The sequence below is a fragment of the Nyctibius grandis genome, chromosome 7 (assembly GCF_013368605.1).
Source record: "Nyctibius grandis isolate bNycGra1 chromosome 7, bNycGra1.pri, whole genome shotgun sequence".
Classification (NCBI taxonomy): domain Eukaryota; kingdom Metazoa; phylum Chordata; class Aves; order Nyctibiiformes; family Nyctibiidae; genus Nyctibius; species Nyctibius grandis.
Window position 1 is genome coordinate 48,192,295 of NC_090664.1, and position 27,578 is coordinate 48,219,872.

The 27,578-nt window shown below is 40.3% G+C and overlaps 1 protein-coding gene across 5 annotated transcripts in view; it reads left to right on the plus strand.

The window, feature by feature from the left end:
* DIP2C (disco interacting protein 2 homolog C) overlaps positions 1–27,578 on the plus strand; it is a 334,890-nt gene that overhangs the window by 289,405 nt on the left and 17,907 nt on the right. For 3 of the 5 annotated variants that reach the window (XM_068404523.1, XM_068404524.1, XM_068404526.1), the window contains 4 exons: positions 3,571–3,739; positions 4,682–4,852; positions 15,463–15,492; positions 17,167–17,228. In XM_068404523.1, the coding sequence (XP_068260624.1) occupies positions 3,571–3,739; positions 4,682–4,852; positions 15,463–15,492; positions 17,167–17,228 (432 nt within the window). The remainder of the gene's footprint in view (positions 1–3,570; positions 3,740–4,681; positions 4,853–15,462; positions 15,493–17,166; positions 17,229–27,578) is intronic. The other 2 variants (XM_068404525.1, XM_068404527.1) reach the window with 1 other exon arrangement.

Here is a 27,578-nt window from a genome sequence, read left to right on the forward strand (position 1 = left end):
GCACCTACTTCAATATATCACATAATGTTGCAATTTCAGAATGGTAATTTTAGCTTCCAGAATTTATATTTAAACCCTCAACTTTTTCTTAATATCCCATCTGATCCCCCTGATGCCACAGAGTTCACCACAATTCTGTTACTTCCAGTATGAGAATAGCAAAGCTCACAACTTAACCATGTCTTGATGACTGTCATGTTTCAAGGTGAGTTGGAACTGTCTAGTTGTTCAGTGCCTCAGTTTCAGGATTAACTCTCTACCATATCTAGAATGTACCATGCCTACATGTACCAACCATACGTCTCTACCATACCTAGAGTTACATAGAGGCAGCGTTGACAGAACTTCTGTAGGCTTGGGACCATATCTAGCTTTATCCACCATCTCCAAAGCAGCCTTCCACAACTGCAGTCTCTTCAAGCGCATGGTCTTCTGCTTGATTGTTGTCATCCATACTAAGCAAACGCCCTCTAACATCTCACAGTGATTTGAAACCACCGAAGAAGTGGTAGAATTGTTTCAACCAGCTATACAAGGGAGTATCTTTTTTTTTTTGGTCAGCTTCTCTCCCTGAAACATTGGTGACATACAGCTTCTCAGGGGTTAACATGGAAGTATAAAGTCTGTGAATTTGCAAGGATATGTGGCTACCAGGAGCATTTTGTCACTTGGAGTGTTTCACAAAACCTGCATAATGATTCTGAGATTGATTCAGGGAGGTGAGCCAAGTTATGACTGACATCGTGGTGGCCAGGTGCTGCATAAACCACTTCAGCTGTGGAACTGGCACATTCACCCCAGAAATATGTCTTTGTAGTTCTTCTCATAGCTCTACCAACTGCTCTAGCAAATCAGATGATATGCGTGGGTTATTAAACCACAGCTCAGTAGGCAAAGCCTGTGTTGGTCATCGAGTTTCCAGGCATGGTGTCGTCTTTCTGTAGGTTTATGTACTGTAGACAGGAGCAGCGCAAGTCTGAGGTTCTGCATCACAGAAAGTTTCTTTCCTGCTAGATATTTCCTGCTGCTCTACAGTTTAATTTGAGCTCGTCAGTATTTCTGAGGGATTAGAAAACTCAGAAAAGGTACTAGCAACATCTTCGTTTGTTTCTGTCTAATCAGAGGATTTTGTTAGTCAAAGTCTGCTCATAAGAGTGTTTGTTTCCGTCAGTCTGGAGAAGATGCGGTTATTTTGCATCCAGATCCTCATGCTTTGCTGCATGGTTGTTGGTGGAAAGTTAAGAGCAAACAAAAGTATCTTTACTTGTCCAGTGTAAGTTGATCAAGAGAGGGACACAGTTCACCCCCAATCGTTAGCTTTGCTGAGGGAGAAAAGATTTGTCTTTGGTGTAGATTTGTATTCCTGAATTCCACCATTTTGGACTATTTCCTGGTAAAATGCACTTGGAATCAATTTTCTGCTCTTCTACTGAATGCAATGCAGCTTTTTCCTCCCTTATTACTCTGGAGTTTGTGTGGGCACTTTTCAGTACAGGGATGAAGTTTGTTCTTTTGATTTTGTTTTTATTTTGGATGTTCTGCCCAGTTGAATAAGTGGCACTTAAGGGATCTTAATGTAGTTCTGAGTAGTAATTCTCTGTTTATTGTTGTGCAGATTTTTTTTTTCTCCTGATATTGCTTGCATCAACTAGAGGAGTTCAGGGACAGGGGAAGGGTTTGATGCTGAATCTCTGTATACCGTATTCGTACACATTGGAGCCCATCCCAGGTTCTTACTAAAGTGGTTACAGCTTCCTGTTTGTAAGAATTCTTTATTTACCAGGCAGATTACACACCTTGATTGTTTGTGGGACCCTAAACTTAAATTTGCAAAGAACTAAGACTTTTTGGTCTTCTCTGAAAAACTTAATAGAATTGGTGAGAAAGAAAGAGTACAGTAATATTTATAGTAAAAACTGTTGCTCCCTGGCTGGGTTTGATCTGTCACTTGAACTCAGGGCATACTCCTTTCAGGTTTGGGTAACTTTGCCAACATCTCTTTTCACATGTTTATGAAGCACATGCTCAAGGTTCAGTCACACTTTATTCTGATTCCATAAAAGCAACATAAAAGCCTAATGCTTCATTTGACCGTCCAGTGCTATAGTCGTTATGTCAACTGTATCTGAGAACACGTCGCTTCATGGCAAGTCACTGGTCATGAATCATCAAGAGTGGCATAAATGTGGACAAGCAGTCAAAGATAAAATTTTTACTGTATGATAAATTTTTTGAACTGTGGTTCATACATATTCCATTATATCCTCTGGCTCGTACTCTAGCAGAGACCTAAACTATTTGGATTATTAACTGCCATTGTGGCTGGACTTGTACACCTTTTATGCGTTTATCATACCAAGTAAAGACATCGAGGTTACACAAACCTTGTTCTGAATTGAACAGCTTTTGAAAGCCCTCTCGTCTGGGTTGGGGCGGGGAGTGGGGGCACTCACTCACCAAGGAGGGAAGCTGTGTGAGCAGCCCATCTTCAAGAATTGCAAAGGTGCGTTATCTTCTTCCTGATGTCAAATGTTACAGAGATGTTCATATTCCTGAAAATAAAGTTTCATTTCATGTCTTACCTCGGGCACTTGGATTTGAAAACATCAGCTTTACTTTACCAAGCTGGCATTTTGAGTTTTCAAGTCACAAATTAATTTCTCTCATGTGCGTCATAAATCTCTGGGGCTTTATGGTCCTTTCTCAGAACTTCTATGATGTGAGGGTTTTATGCTATGACTGTTCTGATTTGAAATATCTACAAATCACGAATTAAGATGTGAGGGGGACTGTAAAATTGATGGTAAATCTGCCTGTCTGAGATGAGTGAACAACATAGGACCCATGGGAAATAAAGACATCAAGTTGGGAATATTTTTTCCCTTGGGGAGAACTTTGGGTACCAGAGAAATCAGCTCTGTCATAATTGTTTCCTTCTGGGACCCTGATAAGTGTCTTTTCTCAATACTTCTGCTCACAGGCTATCAATAAATAGGAGATGGAGTATATTTGAGTTTTAAAAGTTCATAAAACTTTCATGGAAAAAAATTAAAGCCACAAGGATTGTTAAATTGGGGCCAGATTTACTCCCTTGAAAATGATTGCAAACCTCTTGCTTGCCTCAGCAGGAGAGAGGTTATTTCCATATTAAGCAATCAAATACTCTTTTAATCAAGGTATCTTAAAATGGTAATTACTCAATCTTAATTATTTGTCAGCAACACATAATTTTTGTTGATATTATAATACTGCTTATTAGCACCATTAATAACCAAGCTATTTTGCTCTCTTTGGTACAGTTCTAACGGCAAAGTCCACGGGCATTTTGAGTAAATTAGTATTTTAGGAGCATGTTCTGTCTGAGTTCCTCATGAGTCCTCATAGACTCTGACGGTATAGCAAAAAACAGAGTTAAAGTTCATGTTAAACTACTGGACCTGTAAAGCACTGTAAGACATTACATGGTTCATCCAGTGCTGTGGTAAACTTTATATTCTAGTACCGCATAACTTGTAAACATCTGAGGACGCAGATGTTTAGCATACGTTAATGAATCTTGTGTCTTTACAGCGTTTATTCAGGACACCAGTCTATTTTGATTCCTCCCTCAGAACTGGAGACCAATCCTGCTCTGTGGCTGCTTGCTGTGAGTCAGTACAAAGTGAGAGACACTTTTTGTTCCTATTCGGTCATGGAGCTTTGTACTAAGGGACTCGGTTCGCAAACAGAGTCGCTGAAGGTGAGTCGTTCTGTCTCCTGCACAACCTGCCATCTGCACGGTGGTGTTTGAGAGCCTTCCCTGCCATGAACGGCTGTGCTAAACCTCTGCAGCGAGGGGAAAACCATCAGAGGGCGAGGGCAGCTTCTACAGAACCCGTGTTATTCCTTGCCAAAGGCTGTATATGAATATCAGTCATTCTCTTTCAGATCACAAGGCTTTTAAACATCAAGGAAAGGCTTTTATTTACCTAAGCTTTCTGATCTGTGCTGCAGCCTGTGTGTGAAAACAGAGGTGTAAACACCCAGGAGGCCCAAGGAGTATTATATTGTATATTATATTTTATGAATTCCCTGATTATATGAAGTACTAGTTTGGTTTTGGCCCCTGTAGTTAAATAATCACATACCATGTTGTTTTAACTGGATTGTCCTCATTGTATCGGGAGGGGGAGAGGTGTGTATCTTCTTTTTTTTTTCCCCAGAATTAAAAGCCAGGCAGACAGTTACATTTCTGAAATCATCTAGAATTTCCACTATGCTACTGAAATAAATTAGATCTTGGGATACTGATATTTATGATGTCTCCAGTTCTTACCATCCTCGCTTAATAATTTCCTAATCAGTTTTTCCAAGGCTAGACACTGCTTCCTGTTTGCTGTTCACTGACTTTCTGATTTAATACTGGGAAAGAGCATTCCCTCCCTTCAGAATTAGCATACCCATCTCTTCCTATGTGCTAATGTTGAGGTGACAAGCAAATATGTTTGCTCTTCTACAGCTATTAGACTGTCATCTGGCCATCCGGCCTCCACGAGACATGGCAATTATACTGGCACCTTAGCCTTTATTCCACTATTACTCTTGAATCATAATACCTACATAATACATTTAAGTACTGCTAACTGTTTTTCATTAGATCTGCCCATTTGTGGACTTGGTTACATTTTAACATTTTTTTTAGGCACGGGGACTGGACCTTTCACGTGTACGGACATGTGTAGTAGTGGCTGAAGAACGACCTCGGATAGCTCTTACTCAGTCATTTTCAAAATTATTTAAAGACCTTGGTCTCCATCCACGGGCTGTCAGCACATCACTTGGCTGTAGAGTTAACCTGGCAATATGTTTACAGGTAAGATTTTTCACTCCTTAAGCTCAAAGTTGTTTTAAGAAAATGGTTTTCAGTAAGAAGCATTCATTGTATTTCCTTTGGCTGCTTGGTTGTAGACATACTCCATATATTCCATATATTCCAGTATATTCCATATATTCCATATATTCCAGTACCTGAAGGGGGCCTACAGGAAAGCTGGAGAGGGACTTTTTACAAGGGCATGTAGTGATAGGACAAGGCGTAACGGTTTTAAACTGAAAGAGGATAGATTTAGATTAGATCTTAGGAAGAAATTCTTTCCTGTGAGGGTGGTGAGACACTGGCACAGGTTGCCCAGAGAAGCTGTGGCTGCCCCCTCCCTGGCAGTGTTCAAGGCCAGGTTGGATGAGGCTTTGAGCAACCTGGTCTAGTGGAAGGTGTCCCTGCCCATGGCAGGGGGCTTGGAACTAGATGATCTTTAAGGTCCCTTCCAACCCAAACCATTCTATGATTCTATGATATTAAGAAAATGCATGTGGTAATTAATGTCCTTGCATATACAGGTAGTAAATTTCTGTTACTTTGTCAACTATTCATCCCTCTCATGTTGCAATCATACCATTTATTCTGCCCATGAATACAGTAATTCAGAAAAGCGCATGGTAGGACAGAATGTACTCCAAAAATAGTATTTAGTCATGTAATGTAAAATCCAGTTTCCTAGCGCTTACTTTAGTAACTTACAAAATTGATTCCTCCTGTTTATAAAATAATTCCAACCATTACTTAATTAACTAGATGATAGGTATTTTCTGCACACAGTTTATTGCTTACAATGGAAAATTATTTTGCTACATCTCTTTCATTCTGTTTTGATCCACTAATGAGAAGAAAGTACCCAGGGATAATACAGGATTTAACTTGCATTCTCTGGGAATCTTTATTGAGTCATGCTTTTAAGGATGGAGCACTGCAGCTATCTGGTCTGAATTTCTGAGTAGCCTCTAGGTTTTCACCCAATGATAACTACACTGAGAAAATAGTTTTAGGCTATCTACAGTATATTGTTTTATCTTTCAGGACTTTGAGTGATGAAAGTTAACTTGCCTTTTTGTAAGGTGTTCAATTTTTAATTAATTTTGCCTTATTTTGAGTTTAAATTTATCTGGCATTAGATTCAGCCATTTTATATTTTAGTACATTTTTCTAATCTAGACTAAAGAATCTCATTTCTGTCATGACTCTTAATACACATCTTAGTCTTTGATAAATAGATAAAGAATCTTAAGACATGCTTTCCTGATCTGTGTCTCATTTTTATGACTCCTGATCTCTTTCTGTCCTTCCAAATATGGTATCAGAACTTCACATATTATTCCTGTAATAATGCCCCAGGTATCCTACTCAGATGTAATATGATTTCTGACTTAATAATCTTTTTAAATAATACAAGAATCATCTTCGGTATTGGCAGCTGTGTTGGCTGAGAAGTTCCATATGCATTTGGTCACCTACCATGTCTCTAACCTCTTCAAAGTCACTGTCTCCCTGGTGTAACTTGCCCGTACTCTATATGGTGCATCCCGCATTTCAAATCTGGTAGTTACCCCTAGTTTACCTTAAAGGATTTCTCATGCATGTAACGTGCATAATCGCTTCGGTGTGGAAGCCATAACAGATCTTCTCAGCGACACTATAAATAAGGCATTTTCTGTTCTTTTCCTGATTGTAAATGTAAAGATTTTTTTATTTTATCCAAAAAATGTGACATACAGGTGATGGGTTCAGCACAGACCAATAGGTCTGTGTGTTATGCCTGCATTAGCCTCTTGCCCTTTTCAACATCACTAAAGAATCCTGGCTTTCATTGGACCTTGGCTAAAAGTGACCTTGTAGTTCAGCATGTTACCAGAATACGAATACGGGAGGTATGCCGCATCTCCAGTACTGCTTACTTGCTCTCTGACTACCAGCAGAGTATCTCTTTAGCCAAGGGTGACTTCAATTATTATTATTATTAAACACATGACAAAGCAAAGCTGAGCAGGGTTAAAAGTCATTCTGTGTCCCAGAGGTAGAGTTCCTTAGTTTGGCATTCTGTAATTGCTGCCATAAATATTCTTCAGGAATAAAAGTTTAAGAAAATGTCTTATCTCAAAAGCGGCACTTCAATCCTTCAAAACAATTTTGCCCTAATAAAACTTAATAAATAGTCTTGAGAGAAACATACATCTGATTGGTTAAAAACATCTATGAACTCAAGCAGCATCTTCCCCCCATATTTATGTCATGGATTTGATACTGAAAGTACTGAGTGAGGTTTTGAAATCTCTTCTCCTGAAGTTTCTTTGCAAGAATACAGGCCTCTTCATTTCTTTCTTCATATCTAGAGTCCTGGGTGATGACACAGCAGAGAGGACAACTCAGAAAACATCTAGGAAATCTTTAGGCACTCCCACCTGAGGCAGCACAGTGCGGATGGTACCAGGTTAGGCCAGTTAGCAGGTGCAGGTTGGTGTCCTTTCCCAGTCAGCAACCCAACCAAACTTAAACGCTTGTCTGGGAGGGGCACAGCAGGCAACCAGGGCACTGGCAGCTTTCCCTTGAGTAGAAGGGGAAAATGGAGGAGAAAGAGATGAGCTGGTTACTTGGTAACAACAGTTTTCTAATTTGCTCCTGTATCCTTAGCCATTTTGAAGTGCTCATGGGGTGTCTTTTACAGATGAGGTGAAGGAGGGAAGTGATGGCACATCTTCATGGACGACTGCTCTGACTTTCCTGACAGATCAGGATGGGGCCCATCAGCTTCCCCCTGCAGCTGTAGTGGAGCTGCTTCTGAAAAATAACTGAACTTCTTTGGCTTCTGGTCCATGGAGGGACCAGACATGAAGGATGCTGTAGATAACAAGGACAGATTAGCTGCAGAAGTTCACTTGCCCCGAATGAAAATCTCCATTTCAGGCTTTCAGTGATCTCTGGACTGTTCATGGTGGCTGTTTCGCTTATAAGTCATTTGTTCAGGACAAATAATAAAACCAGGGAATGTCACTAAGCAGCAGTAAGCCAGGTTCAGTGCCCAAGTATGCCTTGTTGGAAGTGATATTTTACTGGAACTGCCTAACTTTTTTCATAGCAGCCTGTATGGAGCTGTGGTTCGGATTTGTGACGGAAACAGTGTTGATAGCACAGCAGTGGTTCAGTTATTGCTGAACAGTGCTGCACAGCATTAAGGCTTTCCCTGTTTCTCACTCTGCCCACTGCTCCACCACCCCACTGCCCCCAGCGAGGAGGCTGGGGGAGAGCAAGAGGCTGGGAGGGGTCACAGCCAGAACAGCTGACCCCAGCTGACCTGGGATCACAGAGTCATCAAATCAACTAGGTTGGAAGAGCCCTCTGGGATCATCAAGTCCAACCTTTGACCTAACACCACTGTGTCAACTAGACCATGGCACTAAGTGCCACATCTAGTCTTCTCGTAAACACCTCCAGAGACGGTGACTCCACCATCTCCCTGGGTAGCCCATTCCAATGCCTAATAACCCTTTCTGTGAAGAAATTTTTCCTAATGTCTAACCTGAACCTCCCCTGGTGCAGCTTGAGGCAATGCCCTCTAGTCCTGTTGCTAGTTGCCTGGGAGAAGAGGCCAACTCCCACCTCGCTACAACCTCCTTTCAGGTAGTTGTAGAGAGTGATAAGGTCTCCTCTCAGCTGCCTTTTCTCCAGGCTATGGGATATCCCATACCATGTAATGTCATGCTCAGCCTTACAAAAAGGGGGGGTGGTCTTCTAAAGCAGCCATTGCTCAGAGACTGGATGGGCATCGTTCTGCTTGTGGGAGGTGGTGAGTGATTGCTTTTGCATCACTTGGGAGGTTTTTTCTTTTTCCCTCACTTATTAAACTGTCTTCATCTCGACCCACTTGTTTTCTCACTTTTGCTTTTCCTCTTCTCTCCCCTGTCCCACCAGGAGGGGAGTGAGAGAGCAGCTGGGTGGGTGCTTAGCTGCTGTCTGGGTCAACCCACTACGAACGTGCAAGAAAGCTGAATACACTCAAGAGAAACTGGAAGCCCTAGTCAGCATGGAGTTAGGCTGAATTTTTGCTTGACTATGTATATCTGCTTTTTGATTGCGTTAACTCCTTAGCTGAAGTTTGCTTCTTAGATGGTTCTTTACAGAAATTCTTGAAAGAGTTATTGAATCAAACTGTAGAAGTGGGTAACACTCTAAAGGAATATTATTAATGATACTGACTATGAATTTAAGAACAGCACAGAGTAGGAGCCTTGAGTGAGGTGATTAATGGCCTGGCTGATCAGGCTACACTGAGTTCTACTGAGATGTTGCATCTCAGTCCATAGGACAGACTGAAAGCCATACACTGTCTAGTGTGGAATGAAGAAAAGCCTTTTCAGAACAGGGTATATTTAGTAATGTTACTGTTCCAAGTGGAATGGTTTTTGAAGCATTTAAGCTGAGGGTAGTTTGTCAAGTTTTAAAGGGGTTTGAAAAATTACTAAAGATGTTACTTACAAGCATCACCACAAAACATGTCATTTTGATAGAGAATATAAAGATACAGGATTACATCCTTTGAAGCATCTGGTAGTAGACACTGCCAAAGACTGGATACTGAATTAGACTCAATGCTCTTTCCAAACTGTCTGGAAGTTTATGGCAAGTGATATTCCAGAATAGCTTGTGGGCTATTCTGTTTTCTGGGCTGAGGAACAGAATGAAGTTTAATCCTTGGTCAACAATGTTCCTGAAATTAGAAGTCTCCAATATGTTCCAGAAATGGGTCAGGATTTCTGGATTCTTCACAATGCATAAAAATACTTCTAAAGATGTTTGAGTCAACAGCATCTGCCTTTGCTTTTTTCTTCCGTGTTGTCACTGTTTAAGGCTGGGCCGGCTATTAAACCGGTGGCAGACGCTCTCTATTAACCCTCCTCCCCCCGACCCAGAAGGGGAAGGGAAAGAGAAAAGGGAGAGAGACTTATGGGTTGGAAAGTTAAAACAGTTTTAATGAACTATAATAATGAAAAAGAGTATAATAATGATAATGGAAATAATTAAATATATACAAATATATACAAAATACAAATATAAAAATATTTTATAAAATATTTATATCTATTGTATAAATAATATTTATACCAATTATATAATTAATATTTATATTCATGATATACATATTTAAATTTATTATATAAAATATAAATATATACAAAGCCAAGATCAAGCTCCCCCGATGTCGGCCATGTCACCACCAGCACTGCAGGGCAGGCTCCGGGAAGGCCTAGACTGGGCCCAGCGATGGATGGGAACTGGATTCAATGATGCACAGATCGGGATTGGGGGCAGCAGGAAAACAGACAGAGTCCTCTTTGGACACCGGCCATAGCAGAAGGGCAAGAAGGGAGAAGAAACTTGTCCTTGGTGCTGTCTCTAGACACATCAAGGATAGGGGGATCATTAGGGGCACTCAGCATGGCTTCACCAAGGGGAAGTCATGCTCAACCAACTTGATAGCCTTTTATGAGGATGTTACCCGGTGGATAGATGACGGTAAAGCTGTGGATGTGGTCTGTCTCGATTTCAGTAAAGCGTTTGACACGGTCTCCCACAGCATCCTCGCAGCTAAACTGGGGAAGTGTGGTCTGGATGATCGGGTAGTGAGGTGGATTGTGAACTGGCTGAAGGAAAGAAGCCAGAGAGTGGTGGTCAATGGGACAGAGTCCAGTTGGAGGCCTGTATCTAGCGGAGTCCCGCAAGGGTCGATACTGGGACCGGTTCTATTCAATATATTCATTAATGACTTGGATGAGGGATTAGAGTGCACTGTCAGCAAGTTCGCTGATGACACAAAACTGGGAGGAGTGGCTGACACAACGGAAGGCTGCGCAGCCATTCGGAGAGACCTGGACAGGCTGGAGAGTTGGGCGAGGAGAAATTTAATGAAATATAACAAGGGCAAGTGTAGAGTCCTGCATCTGGGCAAGAACAACCCCATGTACCAGTACAAGTTGGGGACAGAGCTGTTGGAGAGCAGCGTAGGGGAAAGGGACCTGGGGGTCCTAGTGGACAGCACGATGACCATGAGCCAGCAGTGTGCCCTTGTGGCCAAGAAGGCCAATGGCATCCTGGGGTGTATTAGAAGGGGTGTGGTTAGCAGGTCGAGAGAGGTTCTCCTCCCCCTCTGCTCTGTCCTGGTGAGGCCGCATCTGGAGTATTGTGTCCAGTTCTGGGCCCCTCAGTTCAAGAAGGACAGGGAACTGCTAGAGAGAGTCCAGCGCAGAGCCACGAAGATGATTAAGGGAGTGGAACATCTCCCGTATGAGGAGAGGCTGAGGGAGCTGGGTCTCTTTAGCTTAGAGAAGAGGAGACTGAGGGGTGACCTCATTAATGTTTATAAATATGTAAAGGGCAAGTGTCATGAGGATGGAGCCAGGCTCTTCTCAGTGACATCCCTTGACAGGACAAGGGGCAATGGGTGCAAGCTGGAACACAGGAGGTTCCACATAAATATGAGGAAAAACTTCTTTACAGTGAGGGTGACCGAACACTGGAACAGGCTGCCCAGAGAGGTTGTGGAGTCTCCTTCTCTGGAGACATTCAAAACCCGCCTGGACGCGTTCCTGTGTGATATGGTCTAGGCAATCCTGCCCCGGCAGGGGGATTGGACTAGATGATCTTTCGAGGTCCCTTCCAATCCCTAACATTCTGTGATTCTGTGATTCTGTGAAAGGGCCAAAGGCTCAAGCAGCAGAAGCAGGCTGAGACCCTCGTGATCCCCCCAGTTTATACTGAGAGTGACATGTATGGGATGGAATACCTCGTTGGTCAATTTTGGGTCACCTGCCCTGTCCGCTCCTCCCTGCAGGTGCGACCCCCCTTCGGCTCTTCACTCGTAAGCAGTGAGGAATTTATCAGTGACCTTGGTTTCTCTAGGAATAAGTACAGCAAGAGCCTTTCTGCATAACATCCCTACCGATGCCTCAGTGATAACTATAAACTTCGAGCGTTATCAGTCGTAGAAGCAGACACTGTCTGCGAAACATGCAGTTAGTTTCAGAAAGTGCAGTTGCTTAGAAGAGACTTAGCGGAAAGTAAAAATCACTGAAAAGAAAATTGGTCTGTTTTAGGCCAAACCAGGACACATGTTGTGTCATCCGTTAAATCAGCGTGTGGTTCCTGGAACAACATCTTTCACAGGGATAACTGTGAACCAGCCTATTCTATGGTCTTCCTAAAATATTTATCTACTAATCACCTTTCTAAACGTATCTCAATATTCAGCTATTGATCCTTACCAGCAAAAAGCCCATCCAGGCTGTGTTCTCTGGGCTGCCTCTAATGCAGCTTGGATGTGACCTTTGATACCTTCTTCACTTCATTTCCAATTTTTTGGACAAATCTAAGACTCAGATGTTTCAAGAGGAAGGCATCCTGATTTTTCCAAAAAGCTTCTACTGTTGTTGCCGCTTCCAAAAGGAAGAGGAGTGAGTGTGTGTGTACGTGTATGTGTGTGTCCATGTGTGTGTGTATAAAAACTTCATAGCAGAATTTGACCTTTTATTAAAGATTGCTTTAAAAAGGAAATCATTGTGATAATCTCTTCGGTACAGAAGAGCTGTAGTCTACCAAATAAATCTTAATTTCAGGATTAGAATCACTGACAGACTAATGCATTGTCATTTGCATTTCCTCTCAAATTTAGAGCAAATTTACTATGTTTCATTTGATGTAATCATTTTGGACCAGATTTTTAGAGATATGCTTTTGAAAAGAAATAATTCTTTCCATCTTTAGGCACTTAAATACCATTAATATCTGACCTTTTATGACTGTATAGGCATAGATAATGGTCCAGAGATTTCTGAGATGAAAATATTACATCCAGCATATTTTATTTCTCATTAACTAGCATCTTAGCATTCTCAAGAGAAAGAGAAAAATAGATATAAAAAGTAGCCTGATTCTTACAACAGCACAGATGGTTCTCTAGGATTTTAGCTGATTTCCATTTAAACACTTGAAATAAATATTTTAATTTTATTCAACCTGCTGCTCAATTTCATTTGAGGAAAAACTTGTAGAAGTTGTTCATTTTCCTTAGTTAACCTTGAAAAGGTACTAACAGATCTGCCCAAGCTAGGGCAGGAGAGCAGGATTCATCTTGCTTCTTTTACATCACCTATAAGTTAGCACAATTTAACAATTTAATAATTAATAATTAAACAAATTTAACAATTTAATAATTGGAGTTATCCAATATTCATCTATAGTCAGTAGAACCAAAGAAATACTTGCAGAGAGAGCTTCATTCAGCCTGTCTCAGGTGCCCATCTTGGGATGGGATTCATCACCATCAGGAGATACTTCCTACCTTATACTGCACGCTTTCTTCTTTGATGGCTGAAGTTCTGTGAAGTGAATCCTTCCTTCACTGTCTAGCAAAGGGAACTTTGGGAGTAAATTTAGGGCTAATGTTTCTTTTTACTTAGTGATAGATCACACTTTTTGAGGATCTTCCATATCAAAAGTAATAAGGGATAGCTCTGCGAAGAGTGCAACAGGATACTGTGCACTTTATCAGAGGTATGATTCACGCTTAGCGATGTACAGCTCTGGGTGAGTTCCCTCAGATTCTGTGGATTCTGTGTTTTCCCACCTTCACTATGAGTCGTGCCATGAAGTTCTTTTCACAGCTCCAACTTCTGTGCTGGCATATGTGAGATTGTTAAGTATACATCAAAAATTCCATTTCTGAGCATCACTGGAGCAGAAGTAGCCTCAGAGTAAACATTGACGCCACATCCTTAGATAGGAAAACAAAATCCAAAACAACGGTTATTTTTAAATTCTTAGGCCTTCTGGTTGCCTAGTTCCTGGGTTTTAACTCTGGGGAGGGAAGCTTCCAGAGTTAAATTTCGGTGGAAATTAGGCTGAGTGCTGGCACATGGTCATCCCTACCGCTGACTTGTTGGGGTAGTCCTCTGTGCAGTTTTCACCTGCAATATTTTCCCAGAGAATAAAAGCCTGGAAGGTTGCAGAGGTTTGTACAGACTAGGGATGGTTCACTGGTGGCAGCTTATGCATGGGCAGGAGATTTATTTAGTCCAAGGGATGTGACTTGTGATGTACCTGTTTTCAGACAGAAAATGATGTTTGACCCATTTTATTTCCTGGAACACTATCTAGCATGTCCTTAGTAAGTATCAGATACAACAGAAGTCATGTTGGTTTTTTCCTTTTACCAGCATTACAGATGCTCTCCATCTCTGTCTCACAAAATAAATGTGCACAGACAAATTGAGTCAGTCGCTCTGATCTTGGCTAAGGCTCTGCTTCTTTTGAAACACTTTCAGAGTATGTTGGCTGCAGCTGGCCACAGAAGGACAATGCTGGGACTTCAGCTGCTGTTTCTCAAGCCCTTCCTTAGTTAAAAGCCATATGAGGCTCTGATACTCTCAAAGTCCTCTCTAGACCCGCAGTATAGGCATAAACAATGAATTATACAACTGATGGATTTCAGCAATTCTCCTGCTTTCTTGCAGTTACACTGCAGTGTTCAACCTGGATTATTAGTCATATTTCTGTTTTGGGGCAGCAATGTAATAAGCAGATCTGTCCTTTTTTTTAAAATGCTTCATCTTCCCCCGCATCCAAAATAAACCTATTTTAAGATGCTGCTGTGGCAGCTTCCTGTAGTCTTTAACTTTCTGGAATTCAGAAGTTTGTTGAGAGGGATGTGGGATGTCAGTGCTCTCAGAGCTGTTTGTTTTCACAAGTTGCAGGGCAAGTCCCACTGCAGCCAGTTGGTGTTAGATGCTCCACGTCACGGTAGTGGCTTAGGACTAGTCACCACTGTGTTTTGTCTCCTTGCTGCATTATCAGTCGTGGTGGAGAACTGATGGGTTCTTATTGGCTTTTAATTTTACTGTTCTTTATACATATTACACTGTTTGTTGCAGCAAATAGACTTAAGAATGAAGAATTGTTGAACTATGGAGTTACTCCATTTAGTTACAGTCTTCCAGAAATTATGTTGTGCACAAAGTCTTGATTTTATTTCACTTTAGGAGCAGGTTAATCTGTATGAAACAAGGTGTAAGTACCTTTCTTCATTGTATACTAATTTTTTTTTCCAAAAAGAGAGCTTTTGATTTCCAGAGGACATAGCTTACAGACTTCTTTTAGTAGTGAAATGGCAGACCTGGAACCCCTGTCTCAATGGATGTGCATTAAAATAACAAGGCCATAATGTTTACTGACTTATTCACCAAAACCAACAAAAAAAATCAGTATGCTAGACACGTGTTTTCCACTAACAACGTTGTCTGTAGTGTCCTAAAACCATTTAAGTCTGTTTGTCCAAGGTTAGCAGTCTACAGCTGTCTCTTCTGTTGCTCTACTAAAATGTTGACACCTCATTTTTTACTTTTTTTAACCTTTAATGGTATAATGGTTAATTTGTAAGATTCCTGTATTTGACATTGTTTTTCTTTTTATTTTACTCCCTGCTTTTTGCATTCTCCTCTTTTTTTTTTTCTCCCACCCTTCATTCCCATTTTTTTGTTATTATTTTTGTCTTGTGTTACCTTCTTTCCTTCTCTCCCTCATCCCTGCTATTCCTGCTGCTATAGCCTCACAGGCTGGGGAAGCTGGCCGAGCAGGTAGGGGATTTTCATGTTCCCTCAATACCCACCTATCAGCTTCCAACAGTGGGACAGACTAGAAATTGAGTCTGGAGATTTGGGGATTTTCAGATCCTTCTGTGAAATTATAAACAAGTCCAGTATAGCTTTATCTGGATGCAGGTTTCATCAAATATTAGCTGTCTGTTGTACCTATTTCATTCACACTGAAAATAACAAATACCATAGTGATTGCCTTTGATTTTCAAACTTGACTGTTTCCTTATTTTATAAATCAATTCAGGTTTAGTTTCATTTTTAAAGATAACCAATTTCTCCTTTTTTTTTTTAACATTGCATATCTTTCAAATAAGTTCTCCACTCAGCACTAGTCTGTTACACTGCTGAGTTTACTAGTAGACTGAAAATCGTGTCATTAATAGCTAGAGAGGATATTGTATCTTGTGTTGTGTATAACAAGCTAAAGAGGCTAACATGCATGTGCAGCTCTATTACTCTTTTTTCTCCTCTGGTGGTGGGTCATTATCAGTATCCGTACAGTAAATTATCAATTGGCAGCGGTAACTCTTTCCCCCTTTATGTACAAAAATTATCTATTTGTGGAACTCCATTTTTAGTGCTCAACAAATTGTGGAACTACCAGCCAGCATTACAGAAATGCAAAATTTAGCCCTAGACATTCCTAATGTGAAGAATTACACTCTATGATATATCCCAAATGGGACAGAAATCATTGGGAGTTGATCTTGCCTGCTGTTTTAAGTAGTAAACATCTAAATAACTGATAAAGGAGTTCCTGCACCTGTAGATTACCAGTGTTAGGTGAATTTATCTGCTGAAAAGAAAATTTCCAAAGTTCCAGTGTTCCAAAATGAAATTGTGCTTTTCTTCTAGCTTTCTGCTTAGCAGTGACGTGAGGTGTGCAGCTGAGAAAAGAGCTCTAGAGTAGAACATTGAGAATTCACACGATGTTCAGTGGTGATGAGTCTGAAGTTTCAGATAAGGGAAGATCATAGCAGGTTATAAAACTGCAGCAAGGCTGTGGGTGGAAAGGCCTAAAAAACTGTATCATCTCTGCATGAAAGGAAACTGAAATTAGTCTGCTGCTTTTCAAGTAACTAAATATTGTGACATAAAGCAAGGATAAATTATGCAGTGGGAGACTGAAAAGGAACAGAATAATTGCTTACAGACCTTGAGTCCACATTGGTTCATGTCATGCGTGCTACCTTTACTATCTTTAGCTTCAAGTATATTCTCTGTTGCATGTATGGAAGACTCTGAGTAAACCATGCTTCACATTCCTGACCATGTGCTTCTGCCATTAAACTGTGTCTCCTCAGCAATTTCCTTTATATGGCAATTCATGTTTAGCATTTTTTGTATGTATCCACGTGCTGATTATTTGGCCTTTTGTAGCAAATAAAACCTATGTTGATATGTGTTTCGTTAAGTAGTATGGCCACTTGATGTTTTTCCAAACCCCAAGGTAACAAATACCTGATGGTAGGTATGTTTCCAGTGCTCTTTCTGATTCTGTAAAGCTGAGCTTTGTTTGATGAATAGCTTAAATATAACTTGTCATATGATTAGCATAATTAGCAGTGAAATGAACAATCGGTTATTTGGGGTGTAAAACTCTTTTCTCCTTCCAGCCTTCAGGTTCTGATTAGCTGATGTTGTTGTTTACAGGGAACATCTGGACCAGATCCCACCACAGTGTATGTTGATATGAGGGCACTGAGGCATGACAGGTCAGAACCACCTTTTTCTTTTTCTCTGATATACACAATTAATAGAGTTTCTAGCAAGAAAGCTACGTCAGCACACCTCACAGTCCCTGAAAGCCTTTGTAATCCTCATAAATAATTCGTGCTAACTCGTACCAGTGAGCAGACATAGGCATTTTTATTAGTTGGTTTATTAATTTTACCGTTGATAAAACTGAAGCACCTGATGTCGCCACTGCAATGACCAACGAGGTTCCCTGCTTTTATTGCCTTCAGGAGTTCATGGCACTTGCATTCAGGTGGTGCAGCCTAGGCGGTTGGGCCTCAGCTTCACAGAGGTGTTTCTCCTGGGTTGGCAGCTGTTAGGCAGTGGAGAGACAACGGGAGGATTTTGCTGCAATTCTTAGTGCTGCAAGACTATGAGGGAAAGGGTTATTGGCCTCAGCCATTGTGAGCAACCAAATTCTGTAACCGCAGGTGTTTTCTATTTCCATCTTTCATGTTAGATGCATATACAAGAAGTGAGAACTAAAATTTACCAAGCGATGTTAAGGAGACGTCTAAAATCTTATGGTTGGAGAGAAACTTGTGATTTTTAGGTATAATTTTAGGAAATACCCATGCACATATATTTCAGGTTTCCAATACTCTGGTCAAAAGGCTAGCAGGTAGTCTCTACAAAATTTTAACAAAACAAAAAGTTTTCTATTAACTCTGGAACAAATGAACATTTAATTGACAGTGCGCACCAGTCCTGGTTCCTTTAAGAAATCGTTATCCAAATAGGACTTTTTTTCTTTTTCTTTTTTTTTTTTTTGTTCTTTTTCTTTCATCCTTAAAGCTTAACAGGGAATTTGTTCCCCTTAGGTGAATCCAACTTTGGCCATATCAAAGTGACTGACTCAGCTCGCAGGGTGCAGACCACAGGGGCACTGCAGGCCCAAATTATCCTCTGGATAGTTAAGTCAGATACACATATAGATATTTTCTTGTAGCAGCTGGGTTTTGGCAGGTGGAAGAAAGGAATTGGAAGATACTTGATTCTCTCACCATTTCTTTATTCCTTTTGCACATGATGTTACCAACAATAATGCTTATGTTTGATCCATTCTTTGGGATACTACTGTCTGGATAACCCAGCCATAGAAAACTTGGTCTTCCTGGCCCAGCAGCTGCAGTACTGTGTAGACACAATCCATGCTCATACTGAATCCAGCAAAAAAAAAGAGGGCTTTTTTTTGTAAAACAGTGTTATCGTTATGTGAGCCTACCATCTCTGCATTGCGCTTTGAAGGGAGATTTACTTGAGAAGTTTTCTGTTGTAAAAAAGAAATGAGAAGTGGAACATTTCTTCCTCTAAGAGCAGAGCAAATGCTGTGACCAGGACAGATCTCATCCAGCCTAAAGTGGTTTCCTAGGCTCCTGCGGTCACTGGAAAGGCATGCACACCACCAGTGTATCGCAGCTATGTCAGATATGCACCAGCATGGGATGAATTGACCTTTAAGGTACTTTTCTTTCTGTATTGATGAGGAAGGAAGCTTACATGACTAACTTTTGAAATCAAATGTTTATTTTTTAATAGATGCCATAAGCTGGGACTTACTTACCCGTAGGATTTGCTCTAATCTCAGAGCTCTGAAATGGTTGAAGTTGAGTTGAACACAATGTGGATAGGTACGTGTAAGCATCACTCAAGTGCAGGAGAAAAAGCTAATGAATCATTAAAAATAAAGTTGTAGCTATAGAGGGGAAACAAAAAAGCAAATGTAAATTAATTGCTTATTTGGAATTATTTTTTCTGAGAGGAGAAAGAAATTTATAGAATATTCATTGGAAGGGAAGTATATCAAAACAAATATACATAGAAAGAGAAAATAACATTCACAGTAAAAAAAATTATAAACAATAAAAATAAATTTTTATGTGTTTATATAGAGGATATATGATTTGCTGTTCGTAAAAGTTGCATAAACCATGGGTATGCTATTTCCCTGCCTTAGCATGTCATTAAGAAGTAGGCATCATTATCAAGATCAGACTTTGCAGTGTGTTGATTTATATTTAGCGACTAGTTCTACAGAACATGAAAGATGATCTTTAGAGTTGGCTTTTGAGATTGTGGTAATGTAGATTTTAATTTGATGGATTAAAGCTGTGCCTCATTTACTCAATCCTGTGAAATTTAGAATTAGATTCATGGCTCATAAATTAGGGAAAAAAACAACTTTATTTGACATAGTCTCTTCACACTTGCTGTTTCTAACCATTTTAGTGGAACTGAATGTCACTATTGCTTAACAGTAACTGAAAGATTGCTGTACATAGCTGTGAGACTGTATAGTAACAACCCACCAAGTGTTTGCAGGTCAGCCAGTCCCCCAACAATATGAAAAATTTACACTGTACACTTAATGTGAGAATTTTTTTTCATATTTTGTGTTTTAGAAGATATTTTCCAGAATTTGAAAAAGACTGAACATTATTTTTTTTTATCTTGACATTGGTAACGCTTTCTAGTTGCTGTAAAAAGCAGCTGTAGGTCATCTCTTCGATATTATTCAAATCCTATTCACATCTATAAAAATTAAGAATCAGTTTGAACACAACTATTTCAAGCTCATCCAGTAATTGCATGTTTGCACGTTTTACAGCTGATGAAACTGTCATCATTTGATAGGAGTTTAGATGAAAATACCTGTGCTGTTTACAATTTGGGTAGAGATCTAGGGGTTGTCGGTCGAGCAAACTAGACGTTTCCTCCCAGCTCTCACTGGATTTGGGTGGTTTGCATCTTAGGTCAGGTTGGAGGTCATCAGTCACCTTGTTGTGTGTGCCTCTGTGTGGTTTTGAGCCACCAGCCCAATGGTTTAGCTGCTGGGACTCTGCAGCTCTGGCCATAGTTGCCAGCTGAGGGAAGTGGCTGGGACTGGGCTCAGCTGGAGGTTCAGGAAACTGGTGCCAAGGGGTGTAACCACTCGGTCAGTGGCTGCCATGAGTTACAATACTGGAAAAAGGCTTTATTGCCTAGCTGTGAGCATCTAGTGCAGTTATAGATGCTACAGTTACTCATCAGGGTCTCCCATAGAGCTCTTGTTGTATTTGCTAGCGCTAATGAGATGTCCCAGGCACCCTGGGCTGTCTCAAATGGCATTAGACACCACTTTTTGGAAACATCCTAATAGCAAGAGTGCAATGCAGTTTAGAGAGGTTAACTCAGAGCCAAAAGGCAAAACAGGTGGGTTAACGCTTCACCGTGCCCGAGGTGGCCCGGTGGCAGCCTGCACCAGCACGGCACGGCGGGTCCCGGTTGCTGCCTCACTGTGCAACTCAGGGCATGAGAGCATGCCCACGTGCATCTGCAGGGAGCGCAGGTGCAACAAAACTCCAGGCATGAGCACACTGTTGGTCTGTTGGCTGCGTTTCTCTGCTGCTGGCTATGGGAAAACTGCTTTATCCCCGCCTCAAAAAAAGGAGAAATAAATAGAATAAATATATTCATATTCTTGTCCCGCTGTCTAAACTGCTGGTTTTCAGATCACTCCATCATAGTTTCAAACCAGTCATATTCTCCTCAGAAAGCTTGTCAGGTGGTTAAGCACAAGATACCTAAATAAGCTAAAGGCTGAGAAGTGCTTGGAAGATGAAAAAGAGAATCAGGCCCTTTTCTCATCATACCAAATCACCATATACTTGAAAGATGTTGGCGTTTATAACACTTACATGCTTTTGTAGCAGTAAAGATGTAAATTTAAAGCCCAAGCATCCCTTTTATCCAGGATGTTCTAAAAAATATGTGCACGTGTTTATGAAATTAAAAATGTCCAACATAAAATACATCTTTTATACTAGCATAAAAATTTCACAGCCTCCTCATCCTTAACTGCAGGTTAGTTCTGGATAGAAAAACTGTTAATTGGCAAAACGAGCCACTTCATCAAGATGAGAATAGACCTCATGTGTATTCCAAAATAAATCTTCCTTTCACATAGACAGGACAAAAATATTTTTAAAGTGTTCTTCAGGCGGTCAGGCTGGATTTTCAAATGTTTCAATGTATTTGCAAATATTCTAAAACATTCTTTTTTTGTAATCATTCAAAACTGGTTTCAAAATGTTGCTGTTTAAACCTGCTAGTTTAAATTTTTAATTACCTTAATTTTGAAACTTAGCTGATATGAATAAGAAATAAAATATCATGAAAAATGTTGAAATATTTTGAATGCTTTGAATTTTTGCTCATATTTTTAACATAGGAATTTTTTTCCTGCATTTCTGTATCTTTCACATTTGAAATGTTGTATAGAGGATTTCCTCAGAAGTTTTAATTAGTGAGCTGAAGGATCCATCTGGTGATGGCTGAGGGAGATCATTGATCTTCTCCTAAAGCTGAAACTTCCTGCAAATCTTGTGAAGATAAACATCCCCTTGCATCCTGATATTCTCTTCTATAGCAAAAACTTAACCATAAAAAAAAAAAAGATTATGAAAATCACTGTCCTGCCCTAAGTGGGGCAAGGAAAGATCTGCCTTGATATTGGAATTTATTTTAAAAGGACAAAAAAGTAAAAGGAAACAAATTCAGTGCAACGTTTGACTACCTCCAAAAGCAGGTAAAAATGTCACCAGTCTTCTTGTTCAGTAGCAGGTAGTGACCACTTAGGAGATCTGATGGAGCAGAGGCTTAAGCTTCTAGGGGGAGAGAGCCACTGATCACGTCACATTGGTGAAGATTTTTATATCATTTTGCGTGCATTTGTAATAGACAGTTTCCCCTTATTTTGGCTAGAAATTGTATTTAAGCTGATTATTGAACTACACCCACATTTTGTACCAAACTGGGCAAGAATGAAGGCTTTCAGCTGGTGTTAGTAATCACTGTTCTCAGTTTTGTTTTACACCATCTGTAGTTTCATATATGCAGGCATCCTTACCCCTCATATCCTTCTGATCGTGTCTTTAAATGCCAGTAGTTCCTTTGGTGAAATAATAGGTGCATTAAATCATCATTTAAATTATTCAATTTCGTCTAGTTAAGTCTCTGTTTTTTTCAGTAGGGTTAGAAAAATGGAGAATTTAATTTATTAAACCTTTTTGTGGTTTACTAGATTTCCTTTTGAGCTATGTGTGGTTTACTAGATCTCCTTTTGAGCTACAGGTAATGGTGAGCTGCTTGGGTAGTTTCTTGGTCACAGACATGGTGAGGGGTGAGGCAGCTGGCACCAAAGAGGGAGCCAAATCCAGATGTAGGATATTGCCAGATAGACTAGAAACAGCAAGATGTATTTGGGTTCAAGTTATTAATTTTTAGTTGGCTATCGTTCAATGTGTGGCTTGTGGTATCCAAACTCTCTCATCGAATACTCCCACTCCCATCATTAGAACAATTGTTTTAATCTGATTACCCTCTGTATTTATTAAACAAGCAGTTTCTGGCACTGTACAAATAGGTGTCTTCTTACGTGGTCTCTGACATTTTGGAGTGATGCAAAGCAGTCTCTCTCTTAAAAAGAAGTGACCCTTGTATATACTTACGTCATTAGCAGACATGATTTCTTAGGAAGTTATTTGTATGTTGTGCTAAATCTTATTTTTCATTTTGGGCTTTGGGGTGTTCAGAGAGCTCTGAACTTCCATCAGACTTACTCAGACTTTGTCCCATTGGCAAAGGTGATTTCAGAGGATGGAAATTCTGAATCTCATTCCCCAAGAAAAGAAGGGAACACTTGTAGCGTTTCAAAGAGACGTGCAAACAGTTACTTAGGATTTATTTTTATAGACTGTTTATACACTGAGCCCAGTCTCAAATGCAGGCTCTGTCAAAAGGAATCAGTTGAGGCTTTGGCTTCATTTTAATATATTCCAGCATTTCAGGCTTCATGCAGGAAAAGAAAAACAGCCTTTTATTCTGTCTGTCAATTGTTTATCCTTCTCCTTCATGTTTTACTGAAACTTTCATGTTGTGTGTACATTGTTTTGGGTAATACCAAACAACAAAGCTACGGGAGCTTTTTCTCTAATTCTGTAACACTTCTACTCCATCTACCTTGAAAAATACTCTTATTACAGGGTTACCAGAGAAAAGAACTACTTAGCTAAATTATTATCTAAGCTATAGCCACAGCACTGCTCTGTAGCACAGTCGCGGCATGGAGGATAATCATTTTATGGTCACGTAGTAGGGAAAAGAGGCTGGGGGGAGATATGTCAGCAGGAGACACGCTAATGGCAAGTGACAGTAAAATAGTTACCTTGTGTGAAACTTTAATTGATTAATCATACTTGAAAGCCATTTGCCAATGGTAGCAAGAGAGAACCTTTGAAGAGGGCTCCCTGATGCGCTGGGGAGCAGTGCTTTTTCCAGCTCTTGTAATGGGTTACAGCGTACAGAGCCCAGTCACATGTTACAGAAAATCCCAGCCCTCAATTATGCACTCTGCGTGGGGTCCAAAGGGGTGATTAAAATCTATTATTGCCCCCTTTGGCGTACAGCCACCTTTTACCTTGAGTAGGTAAAGTGTGTAGGGTATTTTCTATACGTGGCGAAGAATTCAAAACACAGACCTCACAAGTCATTGGCTGCAGAAAGCCACCAGTGCTTTATCCATAATATGCTCTTTTCCAGGTGGAATTGTGTGCCGGGTACTACCTCCAGCAGTGCCATCCCAGTCAGCCTGAGCTTCGAGGATCTTCTCATATGGGTGGCTCTAATTCCAAGTTTCACACATTACCCATGCTTTGGTTTTTTTTTTTAGATTGCCTGTTGCTTTAGCTATTTGAGGTTTTCCCTATTATCACAGAAACAGGTTTTTAATGGAAAAAATTAAAAGCTTTTCACCCCTATGAAGTCAGTAGAAGAGGTAACTCAGCTGAGAGGAGGAGGGGTTGAGATCTTTAAAATAAAGTGTAAGTCCCTCAAAGTTTTAAGAATGGTAAGTTGCAGTGCAGTTTGATTTTGCAGAGTCTTTGTAGAAACATATGGCTTTGGGGCATTTTGACCATTAACTTGCAGAATCTCATCAGTGAGTTCAAGCTGTCTGTCATGGTACTGGCAAAACTCTTCTTGTTCTTCATGGTTTTGCTCAGGAGGAGAAACAGCCTTGGCCTTTTAGTGGCATTGTGTTTTGTTTCTGCCATGCAAACACTGCTGTCTCAAAAATCCCTGTGGCACTTTTTTTGGTCTATGGGAAACAAATCTTCCAATTCTGACTTAGGGGAGAAGTCCTGGTCTGTCTAGCATGGAGGAAAGGTTCTCTCTCGCCATTCCTGCCTGTGTCAGGGGATGAACCGAGAGACTTGTTCAACCTCTGTACTGGATAGTCAATGATTAGGAATAAAGCTGACAACCTGGGAAACTGAAGAGGAGCAAAGTGTTCAGAGCATCGTCTAAGGGATTGTACTATTTATGTATGGGGATCTAGAGTTATCACCAAATTTGTAAATGTATCTATTGTAAAAGCTTGGAAAGATGCTTCATGTTGTAAAAGCTTTGAAAGATATTTCATGTTTCCAGGCATAAAGCAACTTCTGTTGCAGAGCAGGAGAAAGGGACAAACATCCAATAACATCCAGATGGGAAATCACCCCCTCTTGTCCCACCAGTCTGAGCTGTGGAACTAAACTAGGGGGATGGGAACCCCTCAAAGCAATTTCTGGGCTTTCTAAGGAAAGATTACTAGCTTTTGAAGAATTTCCTCCCTTGAAGCAAGTGTGTTTCTTCATTGATAAAGTCATCCTTCAAGGGATCAGAATATTATGATTTTAGTGAAACAGGACAATAAGAGTTGGCTCCAAATGTGGTTTTTGAAAGAGGATGTGGTTTAGCATACTTTAACTGCAAATCAAGAAATTCCAGTTACATTTCCCTGGAGGGCTTAGGGGAAGGAGGATACTGCCATGTGTACCAAGTAAGACAAAGACAAAGGGAAAACAAAAAGCCATAGCTTTCCAGGAAAGTAGGTGTACTGCAGTTGTACATTTGTGGAATTGTTTGCAAGTGCCATTTGCATGTGATTCTTCAGACAGGAGTAAAAGAACTAGATGGACAATGGTTCCATTTTTGTTTGTTTTTACAAACAGTTTTGAATTTCCCAATAATACTCCAGCTAATATAAATACACCAACGATTTTATTCCTGAAGAATGTCTGATGCTGTTAAAAAAAAGGGGGATTTCCCATTTCAGAGTGTGCTGAGAGGTCCTTCTCTTTCAATCATGCTCCTTACAGAAGCTGGGAATTGATAAAGCAAGCTGGCCGCTCACATTTCTGAGGAAGATTTATTAAAATTTCTTCCTTTTTTTTCCCTACAAGCCATACTTCTTTCTTTCTCTCTCCCAGAGTGCCATGACTCTAATCATACAGTTACAGGGATGTCTTAAAAAAATGGTATTTTCATTCTTCCATTTTCTTTACAGATAAAATGTATTATGTATTTGATTTTTACAGATAGCCTATTGTGAAGCGTGATTTACTTTGTTTCCCACATTTTGATAGATACTACTAATGGAGCACTAAACAGTGATTCTTTAAAAGTGCCAAGAGTGATCAGCATGGAGTACATTTACTGTTTCAATAGTGGATGGAAAAGTGCTGCTTTCCCATACTGCTACCTTAGAGTGTGTTTCACAATAGAGACACTGGCTTTTGAAGGAAAAATACTTAATGAATACATGTAAAATATGGAGCAAGCCTTTGTAGCTCCTGCAGACCTACCCCAGACTGTTGTACGCTATAAGGGCTGGAGCTTCCTAAGTGCCTTCCATCCCTCTTTCCTTTCCCCTCTTCTCTTCCCAGCCTTTGTGGGAAGACAGGGCCTTTGCTGTCCCACACTCTGACAGTTTTTTGCCATGAATAGTTCAGCGGAGGGTGCTGTGCTGGCGTTTACCCCTGGGAAATGGGCTCTGTCACCTTTGGGACCCACTCCAGCATTGTTAGCCTCAGGCACTCAGTTGACTCCTGTCAGTGGAGTCTCTGGCTGTAAGAATATTGAATTGATAGGGTTGGGAAGGAGAGCTCTGCAAAACATTGAAAACGTCCTATTTTTATATAAGGAACTCTTACTAACTTTGTAGAGATGTAATATCCTCTTAAATAACTCTTTTCTATAGCTCTTAATATGTTGCTTCAAGCCTTACATATCCTTAATATTACATATACTAGAAGCGTCTGCAGAAGATGAGCTTACGTATGTGAAGAGTCTTGTGAAGATCAGCCAGTTTTCGGATTCCAAATTTGTTATAGTGGAAGTTTTCCCTATGTGTGGAGTCTCTTCTTCTCAATTAGAACTGGGAAGATAAAGGGTTACGAAATAGAAAAAGCATATTGCGTTAAACAGAATAATCATATCACAATTGTGATGATGAAAAGTGTTGTAAAAACAATTAGCAATAAACAGCATCTCCTGGGAGGTTTGTAAACTCAATAAAAAGATAACAGCTGAGAGCAGCATTATGCCTGTTTTTGCAAATATGAACGTGAAGCACAGAGACGGGGGATGCTGGGCCTGATGGGGCACAGTAGGTGTGAGGCAGGGCTGGGAGGCTGACCAAGTTCTCCAGAGCGCCGGTCCACTGCATTCACCTGAAATAGTTGTATATTGTGCTTTACACAATGTGCAAAGTTAATTTGAACAAATTGAATGTAGTTCACGTAAAATGAACGCTGAACACGTTGAAGTACTCCAAGGTTGAAAACAGACATAAACATGGCTTGTTTTTTTTTACATATTCCCGTAGTCTTATATGATAAAATTGCTATTACTTTTTTAATCTCTGAAGCTTTGAATATTCCCTTCCTGAACCTGAATTCCTGCCTGTTTTTGATCCCTTCGCAACTTTCTGAACTGTCTTAAATCCTTATGTAACCTTTTCTGCTTCTTTGTTTGGCTCTCTGAAGGATTGGAAGCTGTTTGCTTTGACCTCAGGGACTCTGGGACATGAAGTATAATTTAGGTTTATAGTGAAGAAAAGATTTTACATTAAAGGAAGTGATTTAGTGCTAATTCTTTAACTGAACTTGTTGATTATAGAATTAACAGGATTAAAATATGTCCTAGACATATGGAAGATTTAATGGTTCTTCATTTTGTTGGCTGAAGTTTGCCTCAATCCAAAAACCCCCTTTTTCAGTCTCAGTTGTCTTTGTCCATTATCTGAATTTGTCATGTGATTGGAGGAAAACTGCTCAGAGGAAACCAGGATGATGCAGGGAAACTTTTCTTCATTATCTACATTTTTCCCTTCAGCCCCAGTGTTCAGCTATGCCGTTTTCCTACTTTTGTGATCTGGCTATTTGAACTGGGTACCACTGTTACCTACAGTGCCCATCTTTCCTCTAACTATAGAAAATCAGAACAAGCTGCATCAGCCTTTTCCC